We start from the raw sequence: 25480 nt of genomic DNA on the forward strand, positions 1-25480 counted from the left end.
CAAGACCCACATTTAATAATGTTAACATTTAGAAAAATATACAAATAATTTTTAAAGAAAAATCCAATATATAGAGAGAACAACTCACTCAAATTTCAATCTCTTTCCCCTCCATTTTTTTTCTTCCACAGAAAGATATTAAATGTTTTCATAAATAATATATAACATTTTATGTATCATATTAAGCTCTGAAAAGACTCATGATAAAGAAATTAATCAGCTGTTCATATTTTCTTCTGGAATTCTTAAATTTTCAAAGATCCTGGTATATAAGTACTAGAGAAGTGGTATATTGATGCCATACCATAATGTAAAAAAAGAAAAGAAAAAAGAAATGTCCTATGTAGTCACATACCCTTTTACTGATTTCTGATATACATATAAATATACACACATATTTTTAAATATTGTTGTTCTTTTAAATCTTTGTATATTAAATCATAGATACTTCATTGATCTCCCAGTTTTTCCCCATGGTAATAAAACTTAAGCTCAGTGGGTATAGAATCTCTCTTTCCTGGTACTTTTTCAGTATTTGTTGAATCTTGGTTGTTTATTTTAAATTCCCTATACTATTCTTTGTGTGAATGCTATATCTCTACTATAGTTTGCTTTCAGGAGATTCCAGTGTATAATATATAGTATCTTAAGTTATGGGGGTGGGAATTCTATTTCTGTTTCTGAGAATCATCAGTTCTGCCTCTTACGTGCCTAACACATGTAGTTTAGCTGTCATCTCTACTGAACAGTCCCACTGAAGTCACTGTCTTTTGCTTTACATGCATTAGTAAAAACAATTAAATATAATAAAGTATCTTATTAACTTACACTTGAAGTTTATCAAAAAACTTCATTACTCACAAAGGGAAGTGTTCTCTTCTTATAGGACGTTAAAGATCAAATTATTATACATAAACAGTACAATGTCTTTAAAATTTTAGGTACTTAATAGGTATTGATTCCTTTGTCTTACTTCCTTTCAAATTTCAAAGACTTAATCTCTCAAGACATTGGTTTTTGAAGGAGTTTCACTTGCACAGCAAATACTTTCCAAATCATCTAAACCAGCAACTTGTATACTTTGCTGTTGTTGTCTAGTTGCTAAGTTTTGTCCAACTCTTTTGCAACTCCTTGGACAGTAGTCCGTCAGGCTCCTTTGTCCATGGGATTTCTCCAGGCAAGAATACTGGAGTGGGTTGCCATTTCCTGACCCAGGGATCGAACCCACGTCTCCTGTATTGCCAAGCAGATTCTTTACCACAAACCACCAGGAAAGCCCAACTTGTATGCTACCATTTTTTTTTTTTAATTTGGTGATTTACCTAAATCAGGATTATGCTGATTCTGTTAATGACTAAGGTACGGTGAAGAGCACTTGCATTACTTGAAAGTATATGCCTCTTTAAATTTTACACCCTAGCAACCTCCTTTGCTTTACACTAGTCCAGGCCCTTGTAAAAGGCATAAATGGAAAACAATCACATGGCAAAAAGAGTTTTATATACTGCATACTGTAGCAAAATCATTTGTTTTTAGCTGCCTAATATCTAAGTTTCTTTTCTGATTTTACAATGTTATGCTTTTCCTTTAGTGAACAAGGCTATTCCCAACTCTAGTTTCACATGGTTTATATGAAACTTCACTTCTCGCCTCAGAGGTGACATGTCTGACCCACACTTGGCCAGTGTGCCAAATCTCTCTGGCAAGAGGAAAAAGATACTTATTGTTTAAAGTAACTGAAAAATCCAATGACAGACTAGCTATTTGGGCTCTTGCTATGTAAGTACTTCATCTCCATAATTTCTAGACACCAAAGATCCTAAACTTTTCAAATAGTCTCTTGCTCCCTAGATGTGGCAAGGAAGAATCTGGGCATCTCAGTGATAATCAAGGTGGAAAGATGACTGAATTTTTACTGAAAATCTCAGAATTTTTTATCACCTTCAGTATCAGGGTGAGTTGAGAATCACAACCACCACTATGAGAGCTTATATTTATTGAAAATGTGACACACTCTCTCTATATATATATATATACACACACACACACACACACACACACAACCAGGCACAAGTATTTTATATCCATCTAATCAACTTTATAACAATCCCAAGTTAGGCATTTTTATTACTCCTATGGAAAATGCAAAAAAAAAAAAAAAAAGCCATCAAGCAACTAAGGCATGGACACATTTGAATTTTGAACCTATACCTGTAAAACCACTTTAAAACGCTATTTTTCAGTGAACTATTAAGGGTGAAATTCTCAACACTAGAGCAGGATAGGTATTCCAGGGTTTTATTTAGGTTGATATTAAGAAAAATTCATTTTTGGTAGTGTTTGTGTTAGTCACTCAGTTGTGTCCAACTCTTTGTGACCACATGAACTGTAGCCCTCAAGGCTCCTCTGTCCATGGGATTCTCTAGGCACAAATACTGGAGTGCACTGTCATAAACCTGACAAATTTATACATTCCAAGGAATAATTTAACTTTTGGCTCACTACTCCTATCATAATTAATGATAATTTCAAAAAACGCATATGATCCTTTTGATATGCAAGTTTCTCAATTTCTTAAATTCATCTCTTTCCATAACCTCACGTTCACTCAACTACCATACTCACATTCTAGAAGTCACTAATTACTGTGCTCTAATATTTTCAATCTCAGTCCCTTACTCTATTTCAACCTCCCAAATTTCCTACCTCTAAGAAATAACAACTCATCTTCAACCACACTGCAGTCTCAATGGATCATACCATTTCTCCATTGTGCCTGAAACTCCGTTTTCTCAGTTTGCTCATTACCATATTACTTTCCATGTCCCTCCTTCATAATCATTCTTTTGATTATGTCAACACTTTTCCCCTTCTCCCTTTTTGTTATATTCATGTGAGAAAATACCAACTTTAAAAATCTGACTGGTCTACTCAATAGCAGTACAAAGGCTAAATTGAGAAAAACACAAAACCACATTGACTGATCTCAGTTAAATTAACAACCATGGACTTCAAGTAGGCACTTTTTAAGTAATATCCAGCAATCCTTCTAAGCATCTTTTTCTCACTTCCCTAAATATCTATATTATATCTTCTTTGCTCAATCCATTTTTCCCCAAGAGTTATTCCCTCTACTTCATGACCTTGCTTCCTATTTACTGAGAAAATACAACAAAAAATTTATATGCTCCCATTAGATATACCAAACTGCAAATATCTAGATCTTTATAATCTGTCCTTCCTTCGACTGCTATTAATGAACTGTTTACACACCCATCTTTAAAACTAACCCTTCTATTTATACACCGTATCTATGGTTCCAGTGACATTCCTCTCACTCCTGCATCATGTCTCTGTTTTTTCTCTACTACATTAGACCATACAAATCTGCTATATTTTCAATCTGTATCAAATAAAAACAAAACCTTCTTGATACTATATCCCCCTATATTAACAACCCATTTCACTATTCCCTCAGAAAGCAAGACTCCTTAACAGTTGTCTTCAGAACTCATCCTTCTTGCATCATCAACAGACCTAACATATTTAATCACTCCTTCCTAGCTGGGCTTCTTTCTTCACTTGGGTTTATCTACTCTTAGTCATGTTTTCTTACCACTTGACATCTAAATATTAGATTGTTTCAGGGTTCAAATCTCCATTCTTCTATTTGCTACCTTTAAACTTTTCACTTACCTTACTTCACAAAGTTATGAGTAAAACGGAAGAAGGTGTGATACACAAGATCATTCCAATAAAGATCTAAATGACTCTAAGGTAAAACTGTTACTACATACTCACAGAAGAGTATCAACCAGAACAAATTCATTAAAACATATCCATGTTTCCTACTTAACATACAGCTGAAATTAATTTTACTAAGGGAACAGAATAATTTTATATAGGAAACATTTATACCACTGAGTGACATTCTGATACACTGGGAGACACAACAATGGAAAACTGTTAGGGCACAAATACAAATTCCCTAACCTGTGAAAAATCCCCCACCACTTAAGAGAAAAAACAAAATCAAATCAACAACACATGTTTGGGAACACATGTTTGGGAATGCATGTACACCCGTGGTAGATTCATGTCAATGTATGGCAAAACCAATACAGAATTGTAAAGTTAAAAAAAAAAAAAAAAAAAAATCATCAAAACTCAACCAAGTAAAACTACTCTGAGAATAATTATTAAAAAATAAGATTACTATGAAAAAATATTAAATGCATCAGTATACAAGTAAGAATGAAAAAGGGCAATATTTGTAACCATAAAAGAAAATTTATATTTAGTATTGTAAAATTACTTGATAAAAAATTTATGTAATTATCAAATTATACTTTCCTTAATATATAAAGAAAAACTAAGATCATTATTTTAATTGGAAAGAAAATAATTTATTATATGAGGAAGATGATTAAAATACATGTGATAGATCTCTAATAAACTGATTTAAATGCATATAGATTTAATTTTTAAATACACTTTAAAAGCTATTACGCACAGTTCCATAGTCCAGATGGTCAACTTCATCTCCACAAAGGTGGAAAGTACTTGAGAGATAAAGGAACCTAAAACACCATAAAAATTCATTAAAAATAATGATTATTAAACAGTTCACTAGTTCTAAAACAACTAAAAGCTAGAACATTGATATTTGGAAAATTAGTGAATCATGTCAGTGCAACAAAATTTTAATTATCTAACAGCATGTAAACTGATTTATAACATAAAAAATAAAATATTTAACTGTGCCAATAGAAAAAAGCAACAGCAACTTCAATATCTCCTGCTTTTTGTATCTTTGAGTGATAATGATTAACAACGGAATTTTGCACTGTTTTCATAGTACTATTAGCATGATTTAGTAAGAAAATCCTACTATTAGTAGGATTAGTAAGAAAAGGGATGCAAAGACTCCAATGCTGTATTTTTTTCCTACTAATAAAAGTTTAGATGGCTAGAACGATGTCTTGGATCCATGTAATCAGTTTAATGTAACAAAGCAGTATTCAAATTGGTCAGTCCTTACAATTAATAAGGGAAAATTAGATTCTTGGTCCTAATTCCAGAGATTCTCATCTATCAGTTCTAGGATAGAGTCCAGGAATCTTAACGTATAAAAATCCTTCCTCAGTGGTTCTCAACCTTGGTTGCACATTAGAACCAATACTCGGTGAGGTTTGAAAATATTGATATCCATGCAGAAATCTAGGCCAATTAAAACAAAACTCTGGGAAGAAACCCAAGCAACATACTTTTTACTTTATTATTTTTCTTTCTTTTTTTTTTAAAGTTCTGCAAGTCATTCTAATATGCAGCCAAATTGAGAACCACTGTTTGGGCAGTTCTGATTATCAACAGGTCTGGAAACCACTGCTCTTACATACCTACCAGAACTGTTTCTTTCCACTTATTGTGCTACCCTGAGTCAACTTTATGTCTTCTCCTCTCTGTTACTCTTTTCTTAATCTTTTTATTTTGTTTAGAAAATGAAAGGGAAAAAAGATACTTCTACTTGCTATCTCAAAGGAGATTTCAATAATAAAACCTCAGATGTCTGCTACTCTTATTTGGAATTCATACTGAAATTCAGTTATTTAAAATTTCAACATATGTACTTTTTATGGAGGGGGGAACCCTTTTCCCCAAATTTTATAAGAGGTTATACAGAATGCCTAAACCACATACATCATGAAAGAGAAAGCATTTATGTTACTGAATTAGACTTAGAAAATATATAAATAGAAGAGGCAAGAATAAAATCTGTGTTAAAGCAAATGTATCCATTCTCCACGTAAATAAGTTGACCTGATTCACTAACTTTCTCTGGAAAAACTACATAACCTAAAGGATAGCATAGAAAATTCAGCAACAAATCTAAAAACCACATAAAAGATGTGTTCAATCAACACAGATAATTTTAGAAATAATTTCAGTACATTGTAAAAAAAAAAAAAAAAATGATTGCATAAGCTGGATCAGTGGGTTGGGGAGAGACAAAACACTTCTAGGAAAATAAAAAAACACTGCCCCAAAAGGATACGACAAGAAAGGATACACTTTGTATGACAGTATTACAGCAGTATTTACGCAGGGATGCTTCTAAAGAAGAACAGCAGAATGCAGTTTAATTTTTTTCTCATATTTGATGTTAGATTTACAAATAATCTTTTTTAAACACACATAGAAAATGGTTTATTTTCATCTGTTCTTTGAAAGTATTTGTAAGACGTCTGACTATACCAGTATAGATACTTTACTACAAAATTCAAATATTCAGGGTGTCTCCCAAAAGGAATAAACATTAGCATAACTTTCTTTATATAATTTTTTCAGCTTAACCATCAGTAACTTTGGCCCATTTACTCATGTTCTTCCATTATTCTAAAGCAGAAAGATTTAAAACAAAATGAATATAGTTCCATTCATCTTTCTTAAATCAATGTTGACATAAAATGCTTCATTTTATCATTTTTAATTATCAAATTACTTAATTATGAATTAAAATTACTTATTTGAAAGCTGAAATACTTCATTCCAAAAAATATGGACATATTTCTGTGAGGAGGACAATTAGTAATTAGCAATGCAAATTCTCAGGTCCCACCAAGGGTAACCAACTTGTCCTGACTTGGCAGACATCTTCCCACTGTTAGCATTAAAAAGTCCAGTATTCTAGAAAATGTCTTATTCACAGGAAAACTAGGAAAACTGATTACCCAAGGCCAAACACCCTTGCAGACCTACTGAATCAGAAATTTTGTGTGGGGGTTAGAGGAAACCCAGTAATCTGTGTTTTATCAAGCTCTCTAGGTGATTATAATACACGTTAAAATTTAAGAAGTACTGCTTTTTTCTAAGAAAAGAAAGTAAATTAATAAAGATACATTGCCCTTATAAAATTCATTCTCTCCAAATTTAATTTTTTACATTCAAATGAACTTTATTGCATAATTGTGAAGTTTAATGAAAATTAACAGCATAGTTAGACAGTCAGAGTGATGGATCCTTTAAAAACATTACTCAGGCTGTTATCCTTTTTTAATTTTCTCTCAAGAAAGTCTTGTCCTTTTAGTATGTTATTGCCACACTTACCTTTACTAATTTTTAACACTTTCTTTTTCCTTCTTTAGAATCTTGTTTTGGTCTAGCAGATCGAGCAAATTGCTAATATTTAAAAATTAAGGTTTCCTTCACAAACATGAAAGGAATCTTTTCTAAAGAATTATCAAGAACATCCTAATGTAGGATAGGAGCAGAGTTTTCAATTTCTCTATTTGTCTTCCTACTCAGTCATTCGTCAGTATTTCTTGACTGCCTCCTAGTTGTCTATGATCTGGGGAGAAGCAAAAAATTTTCCCTTTCTTTTATAGTCATTTTTTAGACCTATACCTCTGCTCCTTCATTTATTCCACTAATTTCTAGTTTGAAATTGCATTAACTGTGGAAAGCACGATGGCTAATCAATGATACATTGTTATTAAAATTCTTAAATATAAATATGAATTACAATACAATAAAATATAAAATTGAACTACAATGAATCATATCTTCCTTTTAAGCATTCTAATGTACTTCTGGATACTGTATTATTTTTGGTTTAGCATAAGTATATATATTTTAAGTATTAAATAAAATGTTTAGACTTGGCTGGATTTTAATAGACTCAGTATGCTAATTTTCCAATAAAAATCTAAATAACATTGTCATCTGACTCAAATGTTTGTATTACAAATATTATAACTGAATATTTTCAAGCTGGAATGCAAGCTGTTGAGATTTCCAAAGCATAATATAAAAATTAGCTTCAACTATACCCATACTGCTATAAACTCAATCTGAAACCAACTAATTTGAAGGATACAACCACCATAGGTTTTCCAAAAAGAACATATCCATTAGCTTCCTTTAATGCTTTGGCTGCTGCTTTTTCATTAGGAAGTCCAATGAAAGCTTGTCCTTTCATGCGACCTTCTTTCATCAAGCGTATATCAAACCTAGAAGTCAAGGAAGAAAGAATGTTTTGACTTGAAGAATGTCAAAGAATTCTGATGAAGTGAATGGGAATGTGTTAAGTTAAAATTCTGCTATTTCAGAGTAAAAATGACTCTACTATCTGATTAGCACATTATTTAGCCTTTCTAAAATTATATTTTATATTGTTTTAAAATTGTTTTCATAAATAGCTAATATGTTTGATGATGTTATCATTTTTTAGCTATCATAAAAGTATGTATGAGTTTAAAAAATCATATTACTTGCAACTATAAAAGTAAGTTTTCCTTTCATCTCTCTTTTTTAAACGTTTTATGCAGCCAACTTAATACTGTTTACTCAAGTGACAGAAACAACTATACAACCAAGATAAAAGGGTTGACAGAAACTATAGAAAAGTAACATGAATTTCAGAGGAGAAAGGGACCTTATTGATCACCTAGTCAAAAATCACCATTTTACAGACAATGTGTACAGAGATTGAGTCAATTCTTCAGTGTTATACTGATAGCTAAAGTTAGGGCCAAAAATACTAACCAGATTTTGCATTCCAAGTTAGTCTATTATTCCCTACTGTATTCACCTGTCAACAATTCAGGGGAGGAAACTATACTCTAAACTACTTAAAAAACAGACTATAATTTACAACTAAAATACTGCCTAGCATTTAGTCTATGAGACTAGCAAAAGCATATAAAGAAATTTTAAGAATCAAAATGTGCAGTTAAATGTTTTTCTAAAAAATTCACAAGACTAGTTTTTATCATTTTGATGTGTACAATTTCTCAATACAGAATTATTTTTCCTCTCAAATGCTACTGGGAGGCAATACTGGAAATAGAAAGGATGCATAAACATGGCGTGTACATACACACACACACATATATAGACAAACACACACATATGCATATATATACAGGCACACACAATAACACAATACATTTGTGTGTGACATACACACATTTACATACACACACACACATATATTTTTAAATTTTTTCCGCTTATACAAAGGCAACAACAGGAACAAGGGTTATCATTTTGCACATCCAGCAAAATAAAACTTTTGGTATCCCAATAAAAAGAGGTATCTGCCACTAATGAGTATAAATGGACATTTTTAAAACACAGTGCATGCTTTATATAAAGAAGTACATTCCCAGGTTAAGATTTTAAAATATTAATTTTACATTAATTAGTCTCTTCTCTATCTAACTTCCATTCAAGAGTCTCCCTCCTTACATTTTCTAATTTTTACTCCTAATTTATATGGCCAAGGTCATACACATTTTAGAGTTAACTAATTATAAAATTTCAAAGAATGAAATTCTAACTTCAAACATTACCTTTTAAATCATTTACAATCATATCCTTCTCTTTTGCACTCATAAAATTCAAGTCTTTCCAACTGAAAGAAGGGAAGCTACCACCACTACAGGAAGAATCTAAAACACTTGGCTTTAGTATCATAAACTCCTGGTTTAGTCATTAAAACACTAGTTTTCAAAATCTAATCTTTGGACCAGCAGCTGTGGCATCCATGGGCTTTTTAGAGACACAAATTCATCCATCCTATCGCAGCTTAGAAAACCAAACTTTCTAGGGATGGACCAAGGAAATGGTTTTACTAAACTCTTAGGCAGGTTAAAGTTTGAGAACCACTGCTTTAGGGTTAGGAAAGAAGCCTAGACTTTATGATGAAGCCTGTTTCTATAATGTTTTATTGGAACTCAGTCATTAATATTCATTTATGTATCGTTTAGAGCTGCTTTCAAGCTACAAAGACAAAACTGAGTAGTTGCAACAGGCACTGTAATATTTTAATATAAAAATATTTAATTTTTACTCTCTTCATTTAAAAAGAAATTTGCTGAATCCTGATCTAGATGTCTGAAAGATTAATTATGCAACAGATATGAGCAATTTCTTCATATAATTTTTATCACTAAAGGGAATATGATATTTAAAAAGGGTTAATTTCTAACAGATTAAAAACAAAACAAAATTTGAGAATATACATGCCACTTACATTATCCGTTGTGTTTCTGATGAAAAGTCAACATATCTTCCAAAAATAAATTTAAGGTCCTGGAATTTCAACAAAGAAAAGACTAATAAGGAAAATGAGGGGAAAACATGCAAAAAAATAAAACCAATTTATAAATTTCAACTTACCTTTTCCTGAACATGTTTAGCTAAATTCTTTACATAAATTCTACAGTTTGGTTCACCAGGTTCGTAACTTCTAAAAACTGAAAGTGTTTCCATTTCTTACATAAAAACAAAGCAAGACAAGGATACAAAATTAAGACAGCTTCATCAATTTTTTGAAGAAAAAATTTAACAGAAATCAAATATAACTGCTAAATAGACAAAATAAGCATTAAGAAAATATTAAAATCATAGAAATTAATGACAATGTTACTAATGGTATAAAAATACCCATTAAGAATCTAAAGTGATAAGTTAAAAAAATTCAGGCATCTAGAATTACTAAAATGTATCCAATAAAATATTTTTATTAAAGCTTAACTTTAAGTTATTTGAAAGACTGAGCAAATAAAGATACTATCAAACATCTGTGTTATTTTCGTACCAGACACCAATATATTCAAATGTAAAATAAATTACTCAAAATGTAATTATCAAGTATTTCAGACAAACTGTGGGTTCTGAATCCCTATGTAGCTATTTCTATTCAGTCTTTGAAATGTGTTCCTGACAACTAGATGTTGAAGCAAAAATGCTATTTGGAAGTCTGTTTCCAATTATTATGAAATTATGTGTCACATGTCAATCTAAAACCCCTAAATATTTTAAAGTATACTAAAACAGGAAAAATCCATTAGAAGTAAGAAACTATCGTATTAGGATATAAAATTCATAAACACAGGCTTTTAATTACCAAAGAGTTAAAACTATATTTTTAGACAAACAACTGCTTTGCATACATCTCAGACACAGTATTGTGATGGTCTATCAACTGTATCTTGAGTACAGAATTCCAGAATGTTGGTCACACTGACTTAAGATGTCATATAAAAGTCTCAGAAATGAAAACATTCTTCCAAACAAATATACTCTGGGAACACTGTATTGAGCAACACTTTCTTCCCTATAAAGTATGAGCACTAAAAACCAAGTGATGATTTAACTGAAGATATGTCTTGAAGTATATGCTTTAGTTAAGGTAAATAACATGAAGAGATTTGTTTTGCTTCTGAAAGGCCAAAGAAATGTAAAATAGAAAGTAAGTTCTGGTTTATTTCATGAAATTACCTTCTCGAGAAATTCTGCCCTTTTCCAACTCCCTTCTAGAAATACATTCTGATGGCATTTCATCAGAGTCGTCTTTAATCTCCTCTGTGATGTTCAAATTTGGTTGGGGGAAGATTTTTCCAAATCCTATATTAGATGCATCAGCTTCAGTAGCAGGTAAGTCTAGAGTTAACATTGACATTAGCCATTAAAAATCTCCCCTTCAAAATGGTTTTTCTTCTCCATTTTTAATTTTTAAGGTATCTTCTAACACTAAACCTCTTTGGTGTTTTTCTCAATGCTTTGAAACGGGTGAGCAAACTTTTTCTATAAAGGTTCAAACAGTAAATATTTTAGGTTTTGCAGGCCATATGGTTTTTATCATCACTATTTAACTCTGCCACTGTAACATGAAAATCATAAAAAAAAGACACTTCCATTTGAGGATACTTAAAAAAAAAATCCATCCATTATACCTCTCCCCACCATAAAAAAAAAAAAAAAAAAGGTCAATACAAATGATTGTCCTACAAGAGGTCAGGAAAAATATGTATTTGCAGACTTACTCAATTAGGAAAATTAAAATCATTATAAATTTTTAATTCACAACATAGCAATATAATGAATTTCATTCAGAAAACATCAATTTTAGATTTAGTGAAAGTTAAACTGATTTGGGGTAGAGGGTTGGAAAGGACAGGATTAAACATGCAGTAGAAAAATTCCGTTATACTACCTAAAAAGGCAAACAAAACCTTAAAAAAGCTATGAAAATGATGCAAACATGCCACATTTGCATGCCACATTTACGATCTTAAAAGTCTCCTAATGTTGAAAAACTATTGTTTCAAGATATCTTCTGTGGCCTGAAGGCATCAGGAAGAAAAGAACCTTTAAAACTGTTTTCATTGTTTATTCACCATTATTCTACATTGATGCAGAATGGGATGACTGCCACGCCCCTCAATAAGGTCTAAGTCTGAGTAAATTATGCTTAAAAAATAAGAAATTTGTGTCAAAGCGTCACTAGCCATCAAATACAGACACTGAAACAAAAAAATGAGCTATCTGTAAAGGCAACATGTTCTCACTACCATTAGAGAGACAAGACTTAAAATTACCTATTCATTCAGTACATCTGCAACACTTACTAGAACTCTACCCTATATTCATACAAGGGCTTTTAAAGATATATGTACAAAAATGTACATACCAGCATTTCTGTAATAATAAAAAAACAAAAACCTCAACTTCTATCATTAGAATTTAATGAAATATTGACATAACTCTACCATGGAGTGTAATGCAGCCTCAAAAGTAACCTATGATGATTATTTTTAAAAAAAGAGAGAAAATAAAATGTTTATACACAAGCATAGGATGAGATCTGGAAAGACTATCTTAATATCAAATTACTAACAATGCTTATCTCTAAGTAGTCAAATAGGGAAAAGTGGGGTTTGAGGTGTTAACTTCTTAAAATTTCACAGGCTTTTGTTTTGATTACACTTTCTATAGGCTGGTATTATTTCTAAAATTTAAAAATTAGAAGAATAAAGAAATGCCACTGTAGTATAATATCAAAATAATGTTTAAAATAAGCAGGAAAAAATCTATAATATCAGTATATTATCTTTAAACTTAAGAATGGTATATTGTTTAACAACCTTCTGTGTCTTTTGGATTAAAAAAAACTGAATCTACAAAAGATTTCAGCTTGTTTTCCTAACCAGTAATTCAACTGTACTAATAAAACCACAGAGCATCACACATTTAGTAAGCAATGAAAAATGATTCAATACAAGAAACACATATTTTTTGAGTAAATAAACATCAGCAAAAACCAGACTAAATTTCACCCTAGAGTTCCTTACTAGTAAAAGGTAACACATTTAGCACCAATTTTAGTTTTATTTAAAAAGCTTAAAATGAATAGTATTCCATGACACTCAGGAAGACCTAATTGCACATTTTAAATATAGTCACAAATACTAAAAACAGAAGCATATAAAATTTAATTCTAATACAAAAAACTGATTGAGAAAAATTTTTACATAGCATGTTAAAGAATTAGAATATGCTTACCACAATTTTCTTCTTCACAATACTGTTGCTTTTCTAAATCTTTCTTAAATGCAGCTTGCATGTCAGTAGATATATGGAATTCAATTTTTTTATTACCTACAGGTTGTGGTTGGTCAAATACATCCGAAGGTAACAACACTGGATGTAAATTGCTGTTTATAAACAATCATAGCATTACTTTGTAATTGCAAACAATTTTGAGGAAAACATTACTTCATATTAACTTTAAATTTAAAAAGCTAATAAAACACCCTAGAGGCACTGAACAAAGTAACTTACATTTAATACTTCAAAAATCCTATTCTCATATGGATATTATTAAATTCTTAGTTTAGACAGGTAAGGAGTTTGAGATTAAAGGATGTTAAATAATTGCATAAAGTCAGTCAGTAAATGACAAGAGATAGAACTTTAGGACTATTGATTCTAAATGTCAGGATATTGGCCAATATGCAAAAAAGTTCATTCTATGTGTAATGTAAGCATTTTATACACTGTATTCTATATACTACATATAATAAATCTATGCTGGCCAATGGAGTAGCCATAAGCCACATGTGGCTAATAAGCACTTGAAATCTTGGTTATGTTCTAATCTGTACTTATGTTCTAAGTACAAAATATACACCAGAATTTGACAACTTTGTGTGGAAAAAAAGAAATGTAAAACATTTCAATGTTTTATATTAATTGTATTTTGAAATAACTGTTCAGGTATAACTGGTTAAATAAAATACATTATTAAAATTAATTTCATCTTTTAATGTAGTCACTGGAAAATTTAATTGGTTCACATTACAGCTGACCTTTGAACAACTCAAGAGGTAAGGGGCCCTGACCCCAGCAGTCAAAAACCTGTATGTATATAACTTCATCAACATTCCATATCCATGATTCCTCTGTATTCATGGATCCATATCTATGGACTTAACCAACCTCGGATCATGTAGTACTGTAGTATTTACTGAAAAAATCTGCATACAAGTGGACCCACACAGTTAAAATGCATGTTGTTTAAGGGTCAACTATATTAGTTTTTAATTGTTTGGTGCTGTTATAGAGATTAAAAGCATGGGACTGTGGTGTCAAAACATACATAGGTGGGAAATATGCATCATAATATGTACACTTAACATGAGAAAATAATTCTAAAAAATCCAAAGATTAAAGACCCATTCCTTTAAAAATGTAAAAATATCATTTTAACAAACTTTTCTCAATTTATGAAGTTACTTACAAGTTCAAAGGAAATTTACCTTGTAGAAAAGCTGAACAGAATTAAAACTGTAATTAATGGCAATTTTCATTAAGATATTTAAGTACACAGAAATCCATGGCAAACAGGCTAATAATTTCTACCATAATTTTAAAAAAAAATTGTTAATGCAAAATGTCAGATAATCAGTCAAAAGGGATATAATACAATTCAAACAAAATACACAGTAATAAACACTATTTCATTGGCAATTTCTCTATTCTAACACAAAGACATTCTGGGAAGTTAATTTATATCTAATAAAATTCTTTCATATTCATTGCCCTGGTCATTACCCCACATCAGTATATTTCCTGAAAGCTTACTGTAAGATGATAAAATCTGAGAGAAATTTTTAATTTTTTAATGTATCAAAACGGCTCCTTCAATGTACTCAAATATCGTTACATAACATTTAAGGCAGGTATCTCCACATCCTTCTAGCTTTCCCTTTCATCATTTCTATTCCTACGCACCAAATTGCCTTACCTCTGGAAATGTACTTTTTTATTCAAATTGCATCTCTCTTCCCTGACTCATTTTTGCCTCTCCTCCTTCAAGCCCAGCTCAAACTGTCTCCTCTGTCTTAAAGTCTTTGCAGATTTCTTAACTGGCTGTGATTTCTCCTTTCTCACAATCTTTCATTCTCAGTTACATCTTGTTATATCATTTAATATTGTAATTGCTAATACAATAGTCATCTGTGCATATGTTTTACCTGCCCATAAGACTATTAACTCACTGTTTGAAAAGGTAGCTCTGAGCTTTGGAAGCATGCTCTAAACCCCACAATATTTAGCATAGAACTTTTCACACATTTAATAAATATTTAAAGGTGGGTCCTGTGTGCTAAACCATGTCAACTTTTACCTGCTAGGGTACTCTGAAGCAAAAAAATGTTTGATATCAGGTAGTGAAGTTAGGAAAAACTAACAAACTTTCATATAAGCACACTGGTGATGCCATTATCAAAACTGTCAGTACAGGAAGAGAAAGACATAATGAAAGTAAATTAATTTTGCTTTGAATAATACCTTAAGTGCATATAAGACATTGAGTATACAAACAGGAAACTGGAAATAAAACTCAGGAGTTTAAATCTAGAGATGGAGATTTGGAATCTATCAGCTACAATAGGTGAATCATAAAAACTAATGATATTAACAAGTAGTAAAAATATATGAAGGGAAAATGACCACAGACAGGAATATATGGAATCCAATACTTAAAAAGCAAGTAAGTGAGTGAGTGAAAGTCATAAAAGAAAAAAGTAGGAAGAAAAAGAGGAAGAGATGGAGTTAAATATGAGAAACAAAAAAATTAAAGGTGGACAATTTTGAAACCTGGCATAGTCAATAGTATCAAATGCTGGTCAACTTTGAGAAAATTAGGGATACTTGTGAATTTGGCAAATAAGAAATCATTGGTAAACGAAATGGACTGATAAAAGAATGAGAAATGATTTCAGTTAAGCAATTAAACAAATTATATAAAGAACCCTTACCCTATAATCTAAAACAAAACTACCTGTGTGAAGCAGATGATGGTATATTCAACATATCCTTTATTTTTCTCTTTTTTCTCACATGGCGTTGCTTTATTGGTTTTGGTCTTTTGGGCTGAAGATTTGCCAGTTCCATTAGTTTGGTCATTCTACATTAGCGGAAAGAAAAGTAAAAAAGATTTATGTAAAAGCCCAGTTATTTACCATTGTTTTTGTTAAGCTTAAATTTTTATTTGAGCTTATAAATTATAAAATGATTTATATGGCTTCAGTAGAATCTCTAAGTCATAATTTAAGATACAATTCATTTGACAAAAGCTCAAGTTATGAATCTCCTTGATCAATTTTCATCTTAGCTTGAAGGAACTGGGAATTTACTTAATTGCAACTTGTCAAGTTTTAAGATATGTTTTATTAAGAAAATTATTAGTTGCCCAAATAAATGACTGTACTTTGTGTCAAAAAGTTAAACAAGATACACTAAGTATAATCTATGTAACTTTACTGCTCTTGCCTTGACGCATAGTCAACAGATCTTATAAACATAGTAAAATTATTTTGATTCATATTCTAATTATTAAAGAAAACCTAGACTTAAATACTTAAGTTAAAAATATTTTGTGCATAATTGTTGGAAAGCATCCTTATATAAACAAGATAACTTACACTGTTCCTGAAAACAGAGTTTTCAAGTATTATACTCTAAAGTAGCTTAATCAACCAAGGGGTGACAATTGATACTTTGTATATAACTTATCTCTGTTATGATTATGAATATTTAGAATAGATCTTCTCTAGTCTTTCCTGGCTCTTTCACAGGATCAGATACAATGTTTCCACAAAGCAAGTTCAAAACCATTAGTCACAGCTCTACTTCTTGAGTTAAATTTGTGAAATTGGAAAACAAGCACAATAAAATGTAGTTAAAGAGTTAAAATAAGTTTTAAACCCTTTTTCCTTAAGCAAGAAAAAAATGAAAACATATTCTACAAATTTTTAAAGCCTCTTAAAAACCATAGTTTAACAAAAAATTTTATGAATAAATCCAGTTCTATGAACATATATCTATATTCATATATTGCTCACCAAAAGTATACTAAGCCTCTACAACAGTGCAAGGCATATTTTATGTAAGTAATCAATAAATATTTGCTGACAAATACATAGTAGCAAGTGTTATAATATTTCCAAAAGATAACAGAGAAGCATGAAACCAGAGCTTAGCTTAGTTCATTCAAAGGCTTTGTTCTCATGACTTGAGATGAATTAGTTGCAGACTTCCTCACTACATCCCTAAATGGAAATTCAAATAAAACAAAAACAGTTGTGGCCAGCCTATAAAACATTTCTCATTACTATCATTTTTTCATAAAGAAAATAAAATTTACAGAGGTTAATTAATCCACTGTAATACTTTTTGTTCTTTATTTAGCAACAAATTAGTCTAACAAAAGCTGCCAGCCTTCATAAATATCTCTATTCAAGACAGACGTTCTATTAACTCCCATTTTGGTCATTTTAACCCCACCTATGCTTTGACTTTTAACTCTTTCCCTAGAAAGAGAATGTATAAGGAGCCACACTACTCAAGTGGATGATGGCTCAGTAACAGTCAAATTGCTGCTGATTACTTGTATATGGTGCCTAGATTCTCTGCTTGGATTCTGACTCCTGTCAAAACACTCCCTCTGTATCTGGTGGCTTCTGTGTGTATCTATGATTCTCACCATTTGCCTATATAGGTCTTCCAGGCTAGGGGTTGACAAATTACAGCCAAGGGACCAAATCTAGTCACTGTCTGTTTATTTTTAAATAGAAAGTTTTATTGGAAGATAGCAACATCAGTTCATTTAGGTATCATCCACTGGTGCTTTCCCACTACAACAGAACTCTGTCTCTCTACAGAAAATGTTTAGCAATTTCTATTTTAGGCTCTGCTGAACATTATTAACAACTTATTGCTCTTTGCCAGAAGCTTTAAATAAAATATATGTAGATCGTCAAGAAGAACCAGTGAAAGAATAATTCATTTGCAGTAATTATTATGAATAGTCTTGTATAAAATTCTATAAAGTCGCTCTAGAAATTACTCTGAGGTAAATAAAGTCCAGGGAAGTAAACTGACAAAACAGAAATACAACCTAAGTTTGCTCTGTAAGGTCTTCGCAAACACTGAATTAGTGAATAATGAATCACTGTCCCTAAAGGAAATTCATGATTAGGTTCCTGCAAGCACATGTTCACAATTCATCAACTGATCATCAGATACCTCGTTTTATGTTTGTTTACTTTTAAGAACATCTTATTTAATATATATTTTTGATTCAATAACACTGAACTCATAGTCAACAGCACTATAACTCAGGCCTGAACAAAGTTTATCTAACACACAGAATTTTCTCCATAAAACACATCACAGCCTTCTTAATTTTGGAAACTCTAGACAGCACTTCAACACTACACCTGGGGGCATTTGAAACAGCAAAACCAACAACAAACAGCACAAAAATATGAAAAACATGGTACATATAAACAGTGAAAAAGACCCCTGTTTACAGTGTAAGAGTTGAAACAAGAAGACAGAATGTCACTTTGTTCTACCTCATCAGTGATGTGCATGTCAAATGACTCAAATTTTTCACCATTCTGTACATGCCCATGTCTGCTAGAAGACTGTAAAAGCACTGCAATTACTGACGTTGAAGTTATAAATAAACTATAACAAGTGGGCAAGTTCTCAAATACAGAATCAATAAAAAACGATCATCAATTTTACACCATGATCAGTAAAAAAAAATACTCATCATGCAAAAACTTTTCCTTAGGCCTTGATTTCTAGTCTCAGGCCTTAATCTATAGTATGATGGGGAGCTGGAAATGGACAAATGCTAAGGACCCTGAATTAGGAAGAACTATATGCAAAATTTACGAAGAGTAAGAGAATCTCATTCATATATTCTATGTTTATTAGAATCTACACAAATATTTGACATGACATACCTTTGACGGTCTTCATCATCACTGCTTTCATATTCTGATTCTTTACTAGATAATTCCTCATCCTCATCTGGCAAAGGAGGTTCCTCTGGTGGTTGAGGAGATGTAGGTGGAAGAGGTACATGTAATGGCATATAGTCCTCATACTAAGTAAAAACAAAAAATACTATGGTAATCTATGATGTTTACAGATTAGAAAACTATTTACATTCAGATACATGATTCTTACATTTCTCTATTCCTCATGGTTTTCTTTTACACATTCAACATATATTGATGGAACACTTGCCTTAGTAGACTTTAGTCAATCACAAAACTTGTTTCTTCTGCCTTGGCACCTAGCTGCAGTTCCAAACTTCCCTTGCAGTTAGATTTCACCCGAGTTTTAGTCAATGAAAAGGTAAGCATAAAGACTTCCCACACATAAATCTCTCTCATTTCTTTATCTGCAGGCTGCACGTTAACGTCCTCACCAACCAGGGAATGCACATAGTGCAGATTAATTTGGATCTTTTTAGTGATTCAGGAAAGAACACCATTTTGCCCTACTTTTGGAATGAACCTGGGATGAGCAAGGGATAATTTGAATTGTGTTAAGTGACTAAGATTTGAATTTTGTTAACAGCAGCTAGTATAATTTTAACTATTATCCTCGCAACATGCCAGGCATTGAGGTTTTAGAGTTACAAAGAAAAATTATGAAGCGAATCTAGACATTAGAAAAGCAATAAATGCACAACACAAAAGCAAATTTTCTATTTGTTAGCCTTCTAAAATAATTTCTCATTGCTGTTATCTAAAAAAGTAATAAGGGGACATTTATACAATGGAATATTACTCAGCCATTAAAGAGAATGAAGCAATGCCACTTGCAGTGACACAGATGGACCTAGAAACTATCTTACTGAATGAAGTTAAGTCAGAGAAAGACAAATATCATATGATATTGTTTATACATGGAATCTAAAAAAATGGTACAATGAACTTATTTAGAAAACAGAAATAAAAGTTACAAACATGACTTAAGAATCACTCATGAATCTGAACAAACTTATGATTACCAGGAGGGAAGTGAGGGAGGGATAAATTGGGAGATTGGGATTGACACATATACACTACTATATATAATATACATAAGAACCTACTGTATAGCATAGGAAACCATTCAATAACCTACAATGGTCTATATAGAGAAAAGAATCTAAAAAAGAGGGCTATACATATATGTATTAATATAACTGATTTAGGTGTGACTGCACACCTGAAATACAGCACTATACACTGTACTCCAATTAATAAAAAATAAAAACAAAAAACAAAGTACTGAGCATTACAGCAAAATAATAAAATTGCTTAAATTACTGAAGAGCAGATATAACCTACCAACAAAATTATTGATAGATTTGCATAGTAAATTCTAATAAAAAAATTATCAACCTTTATCTTCTGCAAATGTAACTTACTAGCAATAAAACCAGAAAAACGTAAATTTTAGATAATTCAGCTTGTTAAATGTAACTATCTTGTAGGATAGCACAATGTTCTAGCTCAAAGGACTGAATAACCCTAAGAGAAATGATGGCCTCTATTACCAAAAACACCGATTTAATATTCTGGGGAATTCCCTGGCTGTTCAGTGGTTAGGATTCCACGCTTCCACTGCAGGGGTCATGGCTTCAATTTCTGATCACAGAACTAAGATCCCACATGCTGCATAGCATGGCCAAGAAAGAAAAAATTAAAAAAAAAAAAAAAAAAGTTCTGGCTCTTTCCCACTTTCAGTTCTCCACAGGACTCTTATTACGTTAATTTTGTATTTGTTCTTCATTTTCAATACACGTTAGAGGTCACTGGCACAACATTTGTACAATTTAGCCTCAATAATCTCACCACAAGAAGCGAAATTTTGAACGTTGAAAATTCCAAGAGCTTTCTTACCATGGGAGGCCGGGTAGTAACTGGTCCAAAAGGTGTAGGCAAATTCATTTTATTCATAAGATGAAGCACCTTAATAAAAGGGATAAAACATTTGAAATCAAATAGAAAAATCATGATTCAACTCACATCTGATAGTGTACTTAAAAACTCTGCAATAACACTGCTGCTGCTGCTACCGCTAAGTCGCTTCAGTCGTGTCCGACTGTGCGACCCCAGAGACAGCAGCCTACCAGGCTCCCCCCTCCCTGGGATTCTCCAGGCAAGAACACTGGAGTGGGTTGCCATTTCCTTCTCCAATGCATGAAAGTGAAAAGTGAAAGTGAAGTCGCTCAGTTGTGTCCGACTCTTAGGGAGCCCATGGACTGCAGCCTACCAGGCTCCTCTGTCCACGGGATTTTCCAGGCAAGAGTACTGGAGTGGGTTGCCATTGCCTTCTCCTGCAATAATACTAGTGATTAATTTAGTGCAAAGGAAGGATCACTTCTTGCCTTTATAATACCAGGAAAGGGCTAAACTGGTATATCTCAGGCACTGGTATATCTTAGAAAACCAACCTTCCTAAAATATTTATCAGTTGTATTAAATATCATTCTCATTATTAAAAATGTCATATTCTTACAATGTGAAATTTACTAAAGTGTTTTTTCCCTTGATTATTGTGAACTATGAAACATAGAGAAGCATAATAAAGAAAATCATCATCTATATTTTGTACTTAAAAGTATCTTTTATTGTCAATATTTCTAAGGATTTATTGAGGGATTCTTTGTATCTTTTCCTCTAAGAAAGGAAAAAGCATATGCTAAAGTAATGAAGAATTACCAGAAATTACATTTCCCAAATTAGCTTATGCTTATTAGTATTATTAATAATAAACATAGTATTTTTACACTATAGTTTATAAAAACCCTTACTTGAATGTAGTAATTTTTTTACTACCTTCTGCAATGGACTGAATGTTTATATCCCTCTCAAAAATTCATATGTTAAATCCTAACCTGTAATGGTATGGTATTAAGACATGAGGCTTTTGTGAAGTTATTAGGTCATAGTGTAGAACTCCCATGAATGGGATTAGTGTACCTCATAAAAAAGCAAACTGAAAGCTCTCTCACGCTCTTTCAGCTACATAAGATTACCAAGAGAAAATGGCCATCTTCCACCCAGAAGAGGGCCCTTACCAACCTGACTACTGGCACACTGGAATACAACTTCCAACCTCCAGACTATGAGAAATAATTTTCTATTATTTAAAAAATGCCCAGATCATGGTACTTAACTATAACAGCCCAATCTAAGGCATCTTTAAAATTCTGAAATATAATCACCCCTATAGCAATTAGTCTGCTTACTACAACTATTTTTTAAAAAGTATGAGAAAGTATTTACTTTGAGAAATGTTTATTGTACTTACCTGCACATAGAACTTAGGCACACTTGCCAAAGCATTTACTATATTTGCTAGGATTGTACTTGAAGGTGGTGGGTACATATACTTGAGGCACGAATTTAGAGGAAAAGTCAGCCTAAAAAAAATACTTAAAATGCTTATTGTGTTTTAGTAAGATTCATATCAATAATTCATTTTAAGTAACCTAATAACATACAAATTGCTCAAATGATTCAGTAAATCTAAGAGTACTCTGTTCCTAAAAGATCTAAATGATTACATTTAAACAGTAAGTTGCCATCTCTCTGCATTATAGAATACAGCATTTCTTTTCAGAGCTTACCTTACAACTTTGAACATTTTAATGGAACCAAATTCAGTGACAAACTCTTAATGCTCAATATGTTTAATCAACACACTAAAAATCTTCATTATATATACTAAAATATCCTTTAAAAGTATCTTATTTGACAACATACACACACATACCCTACACACACAAACCTACCTATCCAAAATAAAACCAAAAGACACAATGAAATACAAACAAAAATGCTAACCCATGGTTTGGTGCAATTCCATTTTCTATGGTTAAACAATCAAGTTCTTTCTTTTCTTTATCATCTTCCACAGGATCATCAGACCTAAGAAATATGGAGTCAAAATTGATGTTATCTATAGAAGAAACAGAATGACAAAAATGACACTATCTTTTCAAACACAGCATTATAAAAACAGCTGCGAAAGTACAATTTTCAGCTATTAAGTAAATACCAATGCAAAAGAAAACTAATTCCAGATATTATATAAGGCAAGACACGTTTTCATTTATTCTTCATAGCAACGACACAAAGATGGTATGATGAATCTTACTGACAGCCCTCACTCACCAAAACTGAAGTTCACAGGTATAAAATAGTGGCACACAAATGTCTTTAACGTGCATTAGCAAGGGTTTCTTAAAAATCAGACCACTGGGGCCTATCCTCCTCCCCACCCCCAACAACCCAAATTTCTGATTCAGTAGGACTAGGTTAAGGATGAACAATCTTTCCTTCAGTCAAGATTCTCGATGATGCAGCTGGTGCAGGGATTGTACTATGAGAACCACTAGTGTAAAGCAATTTATAAAGGTTATATAGCTACAGAGAATTACAGCTAGGAATCAAGGCTGTGCCTATTAACGATACCTTGTTATATATTAGGACTTTATACTAGTTACCTTCCCTCCACTTATAGTTGAACGCTTTCACCCTACTCTCTTTTCACTCCACACTGGTTAAGTCCTAATATTAAATCAATACTCAGGTTACTAATGCATAATTAGGAACAAACAAATGTATTGCTTTCAAGTACTAGATTTAGTAGAGAGATACAATTATTTACTGTTTCAGATTATTTACTTGCTAGTCTGAAAATAATCTAATAGCAATACAACTCCTTAAAAAATTAATACTTTTTTAATTAAAAAAATTTTTTAAATAAATTAAAAAATAATAATAAACTTTTAAAAGGCTAGGAAAACCTATCTACATACCTTTTCTTTTTTTCAGTGCCCAAAGAGGGACATGGTGAATGAACTCGATCTTGCTCTTTTGCAAATTCAACAACTAAAGTATGACCCAAAAGTTTCAGTTGATGAAGTCTTGTCAATGCCTTCAGTTGGAAGAACAAAAGAGTAAAATAATTAATAACTGTACCTAAGTTATCTGTTAGAGACCACATATAAAGTAATTTATACACTTTTTTTGTTAATGCTGATAACATTTCCTTGGCTATTTTTTACCCATTTCTAATGTCAGGCTGCCAAGCCTTCATTACTCATTAGGCAATCACTTCCAATCACTTAGCAAAACTAAGATCTGGTTAAGTCCAACTTTACCTGTGCTAATGCAGCAGAAAATGTTTAAAAAAACAAACATAATGAACTGGGCTGGTCTCACTTTAAATTCACAATCACAACCAGAAATCTGAGGGCAACCTTAATGAAGCCAACTAATTACATACTACATTCTCAATTCATTTTTTTCTGCCAATCTCTAAGATAATATTTTGCACTATTTCCTTCTTCTTCATGATAGTCCTGTCCCATTCTTTTAGCCTTGGATATAGCTTTCTACTTTAAGAAAAATGAAGCTACAAAATGAGAACTTCGGATTCCAAACCATGATTTCTCATCTACCATCTTCTGAATCCACATATTCTACCTTCTATCTGTTATCGCATATCAACGATCCATGTTCTTATTTAAATCTAGTTGACTTGTATATGCTTCCCTGGTAGCTCAGACGGTAAAGTGACTGTCTGCAATGTGAGAGACCTGGGTTCAATCCCTGAGTTAGGAAGATTCTCTGGCGAAGGAAATGGCAACCCACTCCAGTACTCTTGCCTGGAAAATTCCATGGATGGGGAGCCTAGTAGGCTACATTCCATGGGATCACAGAGTCAAACACGACTGAGCAACTTCACTTCACTTCACTTGTATACTAAATCCTAGCCCCTCTTCTTTCTGGAACTGTACAGGGTGTGTTCCTACCTACATTGCCAATTTTCTGTCTTCTACGGGACTGTCCACAATAGCATACAAACACAATCTGATTTCTCCCATCCTAAAAAGTATTTTTTCTTCATCTACTAATCCCACTTATCACTATTCCCCCCTTTCCTCTCCCTCCCCTTACTCTTACAGTAAAGCTCCTCAAGAAACATCTATGCCCTCTATCTAAAATTCCTCTCCTCCCATCCAGTTTCAAACTCATTCCAATCAGGTTTATGCCTTAATCACTCCACTGACACTGCCTGTTATAAACAAATTCTGTACTGCCACACCAATGGTCAACTCTCAATCTTCATTTTATAGTATTTAACACAATCACTCTCTCCTTGATACATGTTCTTCCCTTGGAGTCTAGACATTATAACTTCCCTACAGTTTTCTTCCACGCTTATTGTGTTTTACTCCTCAATCACTTTGGTTTATGCTGTCTTGAACTCTTAATGTTGGTATACTCCAGAGATCTATTTTTGGATCTAATCCAGTACCCTA

The 25480-nt window shown here is 32.1% G+C and overlaps 1 protein-coding gene across 5 annotated transcripts in view; it reads right to left on the reverse strand.

Annotated features, from left to right (window-relative positions):
- Nucleotides 1–25480, reverse strand: part of RNPC3 (RNA binding region (RNP1, RRM) containing 3) — a 42995-nt gene that overhangs the window by 12025 nt on the left and 5490 nt on the right. Inside the window, exons 3-16 of one of the 5 annotated variants that reach the window (XR_005719479.1) lie at nt 23972–24090; nt 22995–23078; nt 22459–22570; nt 21045–21113; nt 19110–19252; nt 16133–16258; nt 13351–13502; nt 11287–11448; nt 10183–10277; nt 10037–10095; nt 7877–8009; nt 7108–7179; nt 5404–6114; nt 4514–4580 (exon numbers count right to left, since the gene is read on the reverse strand). Coding sequence is in view for 2 of the 5 variants with exons in the window: in XM_040232195.1 (XP_040088129.1) it covers nt 7120–7179; nt 7877–8009; nt 10037–10095; nt 10183–10277; nt 11287–11448; nt 13351–13502; nt 16133–16258; nt 19110–19252; nt 21045–21113; nt 22459–22570; nt 22995–23078; nt 23972–24090 (1314 nt within the window). In the remaining 3 variants the exon portion in view is untranslated. Of the gene's footprint in view, nt 1–4509; nt 6115–7107; nt 7180–7876; nt 8010–10036; nt 10096–10182; nt 10278–11286; nt 11449–13350; nt 13503–16132; nt 16259–19109; nt 19253–21044; nt 21114–22458; nt 22571–22994; nt 23079–23971; nt 24091–25480 lie in introns of those variants that run through there. The other 4 variants (XR_005719478.1, XR_005719477.1, XM_040232195.1 and 1 more) reach the window with 4 other exon arrangements.

This window comes from Oryx dammah, unplaced genomic scaffold, assembly GCF_014754425.2.
Source record: "Oryx dammah isolate SB20612 unplaced genomic scaffold, SCBI_Odam_1.1 HiC_scaffold_28, whole genome shotgun sequence".
NCBI lineage: Eukaryota > Metazoa > Chordata > Mammalia > Artiodactyla > Bovidae > Oryx > Oryx dammah.